This window comes from Callorhinus ursinus, unplaced genomic scaffold, assembly GCF_003265705.2.
Source record: "Callorhinus ursinus isolate GAN/ISIS: 27379988/994484 unplaced genomic scaffold, GSC_fseal_2.0 scaffold20, whole genome shotgun sequence".
NCBI lineage: Eukaryota > Metazoa > Chordata > Mammalia > Carnivora > Otariidae > Callorhinus > Callorhinus ursinus.
The window spans coordinates 17,170,476-17,180,194 of record NW_027397082.1 but is presented as its reverse complement, the minus strand read 5'-3'; the positions used below and the strand labels follow the sequence as shown (position 1 = coordinate 17,180,194).

Here is a 9,719-nt window from a genome sequence, read left to right as displayed (position 1 = left end):
CGCTCCCATCTCTCTCTCTCCACTAGTCAGAGCCCTCCCCCTCCTTCCAGACCCATTCAAATGAAGCCTTCCCTGGTCCCCCAGCTTGGAACCATTCTTCTCCTTCCTAAATCTTTGTGGCACCTGGCTTGCCTCTAACATCTCATGTATACCTTTTGCTTTGGATTGTAATTGTTTCTGTACCCATCTCTGTCCCTGTGTCAGACAGTGAGCTCCTTGAGGGCAGGGCATATCATCTGTGTATTCTTTCTTCCCTATTCCCTGGCACGATGCTTTCTATGCACTAGGTGCTTTATAAGTGCGCAGTCCAAGAAGGCAGGGCTATTGACTGAAGTTGGTGGCTTTTTCCTGGGCCAAATGCTGCTTCCTTGCAGCCCGAAGTGGGGTCCCTGAGCCCCCTTCTCCTGAGCTGAGAGCTCCCCTGTGCTGACTGGGCCACCTCTAAGATCTCTCTCTTTCCCCACCCAATCCCTGCTCCACTTCAAACATTTGCATGACCTGACCACAGCACGGTAGGTGGGGGGAGGCTGGGCTGCAAGGATTGTCTGGCCAGAAGGTCTCTTGGCAAGAGCCCAGGAGAGCAGAGATTGCCTGATACGGAGGGGGCTGGTCTCCAGGGGGGCATCCAGGGACCCCTGCACTGCCCCCCCGCCACCTCCGGGCCCTGAGGACCCAGAAAAGCATGGGGAGAATTCAGGTTTGCCTGTCTGTGGTCACCATCTGTGCTGATGGAGGCAATAGCAGGATATGTATGTATGTGTGAGTGTGCGCATGTGTATGGTGACTGAGTCACCAGGGAGGGGTAGAGGCCCAGAGGAGCTCAGAGGCTAGATCTTCCCAACCTCTCCTGTTTGGGCTGCCAAAGACTGAGTGGCAGTTCTTCCAGCAAGACTTAACCCTGGTGTTTCAAGGAGTTTCCTTCCTAGCCAGACCCCACACTCACACTTTGTGCAGAGGTTCTTAAACACTGGAACTTATCAGGGGTGCCTGGGTGGCACAGTTGGTTAAGCGTTGGGCTCTTGGTTTCAGATCTCAGGGTCGTGGGATCGAGCCCCATATTGGCCTCCGTGTTTAGCACAGAGTCGGCTTGAAGATTCTCTCTCCCTCTCCCTCTCCCCCTCCACCCTCCCCCGCTCTCTCTCTCTCTGAAACAAATAATCAATCTTAAACCACATTGGAACTTATCAAATCACCTGGGGTGCTAGTTTAGTGTGGGGGTTGCCTGCCGCGATTTTCAGATCTGGTCTATACGCCACACACCTGGAGCTGGCCAGAGAAATCTGGTGGAAGCTGCAGGAAACCCAACCAGAGCACTGAAAACCAATGCACAAACTCTCTAGAGGGCCTAGGCATATAGCAGCTTAGACTTATGTGGCAGCCAGACCTCCTGGGATCAAATTCCAGCGCCCACATGGTTGACCTCGGGCAGCTCAACCTCTTTCGGCCTCAGTTTTGTCCTCTAAAATGGGTCTAATAACCATCCTATTTCATTAGGTTATCATGAGGATTAAATGAGTTATATCTGTAAGGACCTTAGAACAATGCCTGGCAGTAGTAGGCACCACTGAAGCAGGTAGATGTTATTATATTATTATTATTTGAAATTTAGAATCTGTACATCTAGGATCCAGAATCCACGGCAGATCTACTTAGACTCTTGCAAGTTCATAAGTTCAGTATCACCTGGGAACCTGACAGAAATGCAATCATGGACCCAATCCTAGATGCACCCAATCAGAATCTGCATTGAACAAGAGGCTCTGGTGAACAGTGAGCACCCTAAAGTTTGCAAAGCACTGCTTTAGAGCACACCGGACGGAAGCCACACACTGAAACTAGGCCAGAGATGGGGCTATTTTTTTTTTAAGATTTTATTTATTTATTCGACAGAGAGAGAGATCACAAGTAGGTAGGCAGGCAGGCAGGCAGGCAGAGGGAGAGGGAGAAGCAGGCTCCCTGCTGAGCACGGAGCCTGATGTGGGGCTCGATCCCAGGACCCTGGGATCATGACCTGAGCTGAAGGCAGCCACTTAACCGACCGAGGGACCCAGGCGCCCTAGAGATTGGGCTGTTTTGAGGAAGGAGGCCAGCAAGGGTTAGGTTTCCCTGCCTCGGGATCCCCCCAGCCTGGAAAGCCACCAGACCGTTGTCAGCCTGGGCATTTCATGTAGGGACACTGCTGGGGTCCCTACAGGTCAGTATGCTGGGACAGCCTGGTGCCTGGGGCCCCCGTGGGAGCGCGGTGGTTGAGGCCACACGCCCAGGGCCCCGGGGATGCCACAAGGTCGAGTGGCGGTTTGCTGGAGTACCACGTGCTCAGGAGGCGGTCCACTTGCTCCCGGCTGGAAACCGCCCGCAGGTGGGCCTTCCTGCTTCCGTCGCCATCCAGGCCGTTGGGCATCTCGGGTGGCTCGGGGTCCCGCCGCAACCCCCGCGCCCGCATCTCGCTCTGCATGCTGGCGAAGAAGTGCAGCACGCAGCGGTGAGCGAAGTCACGCGCATGCTCACAGCACGTCTCGTCGAAGAGCTTCTGCTCCAGGTCCACGTAGTTGCTCCAGTATCTGCGCTGCAGGAAGACTGTCTGGTCGAAGCAAGGCCTCAGGCAGCGGGCCAGGAAGGCCACTACGATCAGTAGCAGGGTGATGCTCCAGCCGATGGCCTGGGGGTGGGTAGGGGTGGGGGTACCAGGTTGGGTGTGGGTGAGGTCGGGTGCTAAACAGTATGGCAACGGTGTTCCAAAATCTCTCCCTTTACTTAGCCCTCTCATCTCTCCCTAAATCTATCCATGTTCCCATTGAGTCATCCATCCTACCAGCCACCTCCACCCAGCCTCGCTTGCATTCAATCTCATCCTTGCATCCATCCATCTGTCCAGCTACTTCTCCACCCATCCACCCAGCCGTCTGTCCTCTCACCTGACTACGTACCTATCAGCGTCCCAACCAGCCATCCTTGCTGCGGACCTTCCAACCGTCCATCATACATCCTCCTACCCGTCCATTCCTGTTCCCATACTCCCGTCCTGCCTTTCATCCATCCACCCGCCCACCCCCCATTCATCCTCCCAACCCTCCTCCTGGAGGAAACCAGAATGTGTCACCCCAAAATATGCCTCTTTGACATGAAAATTATCTTGAATGGAAGACAAGAAGCAGCAACCATAGGAACAGCTCTCTTTACCCTCCCCTTTTGTGCCTAAAGGCAGGAAATACATTCTCCTTTTACTGGGAGATGACAACTCTTATCAGCCCAGAGACAGCACCAGAGGAATCTGCCGAAAAACCTTACTCTATTAGTGTCCGGTCATTTATTGACCTCCCACAGTTTCCGCCCTTGGAGACTAACACTGCTCTCCTTTGTCCTGCCATTGCTCTACAAAGGTATTGCTCTTTTTGAAGGTGGAAGATAAGTTGCAGTTCTAAGCCACCACTTTGAGTTACTCTTTCTTTGTTTCAGGTTTTCCCCACATGATGTGTACTGTGCACATTAAGAAACTGTTTTTCTCCTGTTAATCTTTTTGTGAGAGTCGCAGCTGAAAACCTTAACCCTACATTCCACCCACCCACCCACCCATCATCCATCCATCCATCCACTCACCCACCTGTCATCCATCCATCCATCCATCCATCCATCCATCCATCCATCCACCTACCCATCATCCATCCATCCATCCTTCCATCCAGCCATCATCCTTTTGGTTTTTTTTATCTAGTCCTTCAGCTACCTTCACACGGGCTTATGAATCCCATCTATGAAGCCACCTGTCCTATATTTTGGGAGAGGCACTGGGGACTCATAGAACTCACACTTTAGTGGAGGAAACGATGAGATTGGTGATAGACTGGCTGAATGCCATGTTGAGGGATGTCTAGGGGATTATGGGAATATAGAGGAGGGACACCCAACCTGAACTTGAAGGCTCAGGGAACAGTGAGGTGGATGCTGAGCACTGAAGAATGAGTAATAGTTATATAGGATATAAATAGGGAACAGTCTTCCAGGCCAAGCATAAGGAGACTTAAAGACTTCCTTGAGTCTGGAGCCCACACCTGCCCGACACCTCTCCCTCCTCTCTGCCCACCCAAAGTTTTAGTCTCTCCAAGGCTGTGCTTAAGACCAGAGCAACTGTGTACTCCTGGGGCAGAGAGATCAGTCCTCTAAGCCACAAAGACATATTTGAACCCTTGTCACTTGTAGATGTGGTTTACAAAGTTCTCTCATTGGCCTCTCTCAGGGTGTCCCCTTCCTCTTACCAATTTAAAATAGTCGAGTGAGTGTTTTACACACGAGGAGCATTTCATGTGCCTGATAACCTCCATCTGAGTCAAGATACAAACCCTGGTGTGACTGAAGAGTCTACACTCTTTCTAGTGAACGAACGAGAGCCCAGAGAGTTTAAGCCTGCAGGTCCCTTCCAAGTGGAGGAGACCAAACCTCCCTTGATTTTTAGGAGAGGCTGAGACCCAGAGGGGGAGTAATGTGGCCAAGGCAGAGTCTGACCCAGAATCAAATGTGTCCTGAGCACTGGTCCTCTCTCCATCACATGGGCCTGCATTCGCCACGAGTTTGTCTTGGCTCCCACAAAGGGCTGGGTTGTGTTTTTATTTCCTGTCGCCCCAGCATGCTCTGCATGTGGTGGGTTGATATAAATGCTTTTGGGGGGATCCAGCCCCAGCTGGGGCTCTGGGAGGAATCTGGAGTCTGGGATAGGGATGGGGCTGGAGTCTGCCCCCAGGGTGATGGAGTGGGTGCCAGTGTGGGGAGCCAGGGGTCTGGGGAGGACCTGCATTGCAGGGAGATGGTTCAGACGGCTTGAGTGATGACACTTCAGATCCCTGCCCTGCCTGTTTTGAGCTGTGCAACTTGGGCCTCCGAACTAAACTCTCAGGACCTCAGTTTCCTTATCTGCAAAGTGGGATGATAATGATTGTACCCACCTCACAGGGTTGTTCTGAGAATAAATGAAGTGATGCATATGAAATGCTTAACACAGTGCCTGACACATAAGTGCTCAATAAACGGTAATGAGTATTATTCCTGAGAGGTGCCAAGAATGTGCGTATGGGGTGGGGGACAGGACAGAGCAGGATATCTCCAGTGCTTTTTGTCATCTAGCTTCTGGGGATGGAACTAGCTGCTCCTGGAGGGTATGGGCACCTGGTCTCTGCCCTGGGGTGACTTAGCTGAAGTGTTGAAGGTAAAGTGTCCACTTCTTTAGGCCCACCAGTGTCCTGTATGTGGATCATGCTGCTGAGCCTTCCAGGGACCATCTGCTCCTTGGCTGTGTTTCCAGCAGTGGGGAGGGGCCCCAGGAAACCATCTGTACCTCCTCACCCCATGCCCCTCGGAACCAGTGCAGGAGATTTTCCAGGCTGGGAGAGAACCACCCGAATTACCTGTGACAGGCACCGTAGGTAGCGGGACACTGCCTTTCTCGCGGGGCTGTCCCTGACCAGCTCATCCTCCTTGCAGGGCACCTTGGCCAGGAAGAGCTGCACCTGGCTGGGGGTCATGTTGGCAAAGTCCAGAAACTTTTCGGGGTCCATGGAGCTGCTGAAGGCACACACGAAGCACTTCCCGTCCAGGAGGGCCAGGAGGATCCAGATTAGGGGGGCGGCCAGGGCTCTCTGCAGCACAGAGGAACACATATACCTAGGGGTAGAGGAAGGGGAGGGGTCACGAAGGGCAGCTGGGATTCAGCTGCAGCAGGAAGGCCGCAGGAGGGATGCAAGGATGGACTTCCCAGGAGGGCTAGGAGATACCTGGTGAGGTTGCATCAAAGAGATGGTTGTGGCTCCCACTGCAGAGGTCCCAGCAGCAGAGGAAGGGAGGCCAGAGGGCTGGGGCCCCTGGAGGTCAGGAAAGTCTGACCAGCAGTCCCACGACTGGAACACCGCGGAGCTGGTGTGCCTCCTACTCCTACCCATGGGCAGGCTCTGCTGGTGCCTTGCCCATGCCAGAGGCACTTAGATCTTTGGTGACTAGTTCTGTTCACGTGGCAGGACTGAGGGCCTCTTGCCTCAACTAGCTGCCTGGCTCTGCCTGAGGGCTTTGGAGGAGCCTCTGCTCCCAGAGGGGGGCGCTGGAAGCCAGGAGAGTTAATGACCCCAATCAACCTTCCATCCACAGGGACCCCAGCTTCCTAGACTCTCAGTGGGACAATTCTGAGGTGTGTTCTTTTTTTTTTTTTTTTTAAAGGTTTTTTTTATTTACTTGAGAGAGAGAAGGAGAGAGAGAGAGAGAGCATGAGAGGGGGGAGGATCAGAGGGAGAAGCAGACTCCCCGCTGAGCAGGGAGCCCGATGCGGGACTCGATCCCGGGACTCCAGGATCATGACCTGAGCCGAAGGCAGTCGCTTAACCAACTGAGCCACCCAGGCGCCCTCTGAGGTGTGTTCTACCCACGTTCTTCGAGGGTACCCAGAAGGACAGATCCCAGTGGCCCACTCATTATCACCTTCTCCCCAGAGCCACTTCTGGGGCGGGGGGGGGGGGGCGGCGGGGGGAGGGCTAAGCTAAGCCAGCCCTGCCCAATAACTCTTCCAGAGGCAGTGTCTCAGACCCCTCCCTCCAGGTCCTGAAGCCCCCCGCCCCACTGTGCCAGGGGCCTCTCCAGCCCTCTGCCCTTCTGGAGGTTGGGTGCTGGTCACAGGACAGGAGGCCCATGGAGCTGTACTCACTGGGCCCCAGAGGAAAAGGCAAAGGGCACAGAAGTGCGTGTGACCCTCGCCGCGAGGCCGAATCACAGGGAGCACGGGACCCCAGTGCAGCAGGAAGCAGAAGCGGCTGAGCACCGCATGCAGATGTTTCTGACTTGGACCGTGTGCAAAACGTAAAACGGTGTATGCTGGCGGTGTGTATATGGGTGCATGTATGAATTACTAATACATCGTAGATCGGGGTGGCTCTGGTGTTTTCCGGGGCATTGTGGTTAGAAGGTGGAACCGAGGACTTGTTACGGACGTACATTACATACGCTTGAGAACACTGCAATCGTCCATACCAAACAATAGGGGAAAGGGGGAGATGGTGAGCAGGCTGAAATCCACCAAGCCCCGCCTGCCTCTACCCACAGATCTAGAGCACTTAGACCCTTTGTCTAAAACCCCAAGGGCTGGGGCGCCTGGGTGGCTCAGTCGTTAAGCGTCTGCCTTCGGCTCCGGTCATGATCCCAGAGTCCTGGGATTGAGGCCCGCATCGGGCTCCCTGCTCCACAGGAAGTTGGCTTCTCCCTCTCCCACTCCCCCTGCTTGTGTTCCCTCTCTTGCTGTGTCTCTCTCTGTCAAATAAATAAATAAAATCTAATAAATAAATAAATAAATAAATAAAACCCTAAGGGCTGTGGTGTCAGCTTGGCCTGGCCTGGGAATCCACTGTGTTTGAATCTGGGCCATGCCTCTTCCTTGCTATGGGGGCTCAGTCGAGTTAAACTTAACCTCTCTGCCTCAGGTGCCTCATCCTTAAAAATGGGTCTACTCCTGGAGCAGACCTGGGGCCGAGGTAAGAACTGAGAGGCCGTGCACACATGGCACTTGGTACAGAGCTTGGCACCGGGTGGGTGCTCAGTGTTGGTCAGGGAGCATTACACATTGCTAAACTCCATCAGCTGGTTTTGATGCAGTGCACTGAGCAGGGGAGAGGCTCTGAGGACCCAGCGGCACAGCAGGTGAGGTCCTTGGCCCCGGGGAGCTTATGGGAGCGGGAATGCAGCCTTGAAAGCCAGTCACGCCTCCTACTACATGTGCGAGCCAGCTGTGCATGTCATGGGATGGCCCTTCATGTATGTGCTTGCTGGGTTATAATTCTTGGCCAGCGACCAGATGTGACCTGGGCAAAACCTGGGAATCCTGTATCATCCACGGGTCTCCAGCCCTGGCCACCGAAGGGTGACAGATGACAGGAACAGAAATGTCTGTTTCCAGAGTGGAAAGTGGCTGAGGAGTCTCTGTGAGCTAATGTTACCCCAGTTGGGGAAAGGAGGGGCACACGTGATAGGGCCTATGGGGGCTTGGAGGGGAGCCCTGCCGATACCCATGAGGATCACCGGGCCTGGGGAGTCACCTGGCAGTGTCTGAGGGGGGAGGCCCTGACCGTGCCCCCGGGTAGCTGGGTGGTATGGGACCGCACCTGATGATGCCCGGGTCCTTCCTCCGCTGCCCCGCGGGCCGGCACCACTCCTCCACCATCACCACGGACTGCCGGTTGGCAAGGAGGCCACAGAGGAAGAGACCGAGCGGGGGTATGAGCAGCAGGCCCAGGCCGTAGAGGGCATTGTAGCGCGCCAGGCAGGGGCAACTGAAGTCGAAGGAGGAGTACAGCTTGACCGTGACCGCGGCCAGCAGCAAGCAGATGCCGTTCATCACTGACTCCGAGCTGGACTGGAAGTGCTGGAAGAACATGCGGAACTTTTCCATGGCCCCGGCCTGGCGGGGGTGGGCAGCTGTGGGTCTGGGGGAGCACCGAGGCTTCGGCTGCCTTCCCGGCCAAATTGGGGTGGGGGGGCAAGCCTGGGGTGCACAAGAGTCTTGTCTTCCGAGGGCCTGGGGGGACAAGGAAGGGGCGATGGTCAGCCCCCAGGCCAGCTTCCTGGGGCCCAGGCACGGACGTAAGGCAGAGGCAGGCTCTCTCCGCAAAGGCTCCTCTGCCCGGCCCTGACTGTCCCCCAGTGCCACTCCCCTGCTCTCTGGAGGAAAGAGTCACTGCTCTGTGAGCTGACAGCCCAAAGCACCTCTAGGCAAATGTTCCCTGCCCTGTCAGGCCACCCTCCCCAGCCCATTCCTTCCTCTCTTCAGGGTTTGGATCCTGAGGCTTAGCAGCTGGTGGCGCTTCTTGTGGGGGATAGGCAAATTTGGGGTGTGGTAAGACAACGATGTTGACGGGACCGATGATATTTTCTGGTCTTGGTCAAAAACACAATTTGACTCAGCTGAGTTCAGGGAGATTTTGTGTTAATTTTCATGCTGGGAGGACCCAAGGGGCACCTCCCGCTGCCTGAAGGCTGCCTGACCCTTGCGAAGAGTCTAAATGATGTTTTGGCGTTTGCTGGGTGAGGGGTTGTGGAAGAGGAAGGCGTTCCCGGCAGAGGGCGCCGCATGGGCAAAGGCAAGGAGGCGAGAATCAGCCTGGGATGGGCCAGGAGTTTGGGGTTGCTGGAATGTAGTATCAGAGAGAGGGGGTCGTGAGAGGGGCCTGGAGGGGTCAGTGGGTGCCTGCAACCTTTCTCTCTGTTTTATTCCACTGTCCCCAGGTCCGGCCACCGACCAGCCCAGGTCTCCCTAAAGTACAGCGTCCCGCATGTCACTCTTCTGCCAGGGTGTGACCAGGGGTTCCCTCAGCTTCCTTAGCTTGGCATTCAAGGCCCTCCTAAATGTACCCAGACATGCCCTCCTACCTCCACACCTTCGCTGACGCCATCCTCCCCACTGAACCACCTTGCCCCTTCCTCCCACCTGCTCTTCAAGAGGCAGCTCAAATGCAGTCCTGTCACCAAGGCCTCCCTGGTGACCTCAGCTCTGGGGGAGCCTCTACCTCCGTTTTGGCCCCTGAAAGGCTGCCTCAGCCTGTTATTAATCCTCCTCAGGGGTGGGGGGTGCATCTCCCAATGAGGGCAGGGACCTGGCCAGCAACCTTGTTCTCTGCAGCATCTAGCATGGTGCCGAGTGCACAGCAAGTGACAACAAACGTTTGTTCTCTGGGATATTGATGGCCAGACCCCCTTAT

General features: G+C 55.1%; 1 protein-coding gene across 1 annotated transcript; it reads right to left on the bottom strand.

The window, feature by feature from the left end:
- Positions 1 to 2,188: 2,188 nt before the first annotated feature.
- Positions 2,189 to 8,413, bottom strand: CALHM3 (calcium homeostasis modulator 3). Its single transcript, XM_025880529.1, has 3 exons — positions 8,127 to 8,413; positions 5,397 to 5,652; positions 2,189 to 2,659 (listed from the first exon to the last, which is right to left on the bottom strand). The coding sequence occupies exons 1-3, from the start codon at positions 8,411 to 8,413 to the stop codon at positions 2,189 to 2,191; spliced, it is 1,014 nt and encodes a 337-aa protein (XP_025736314.1).
- Positions 8,414 to 9,719: the final 1,306 nt, after the last annotated feature.

Coding starts and splice junctions, on each gene's coding strand:
- CALHM3 (XM_025880529.1), bottom strand. CDS start 8,413: ATGGAAAAGTTCCGCATGTTCTTCCAGCACTTCCAGTCCAGCTCGGAG. Junction 5,653..8,126: donor AAGGACCCGGGCATCATCAG/GTGCGGTCCCAT, acceptor CTCTACCCCTAG/GTATATGTGTTCCTCTGTGC. Junction 2,660..5,396: donor ACCTACGGTGCCTGTCACAG/GTAATTCGGGTG, acceptor ACCCACCCCCAG/GCCATCGGCTGGAGCATCAC.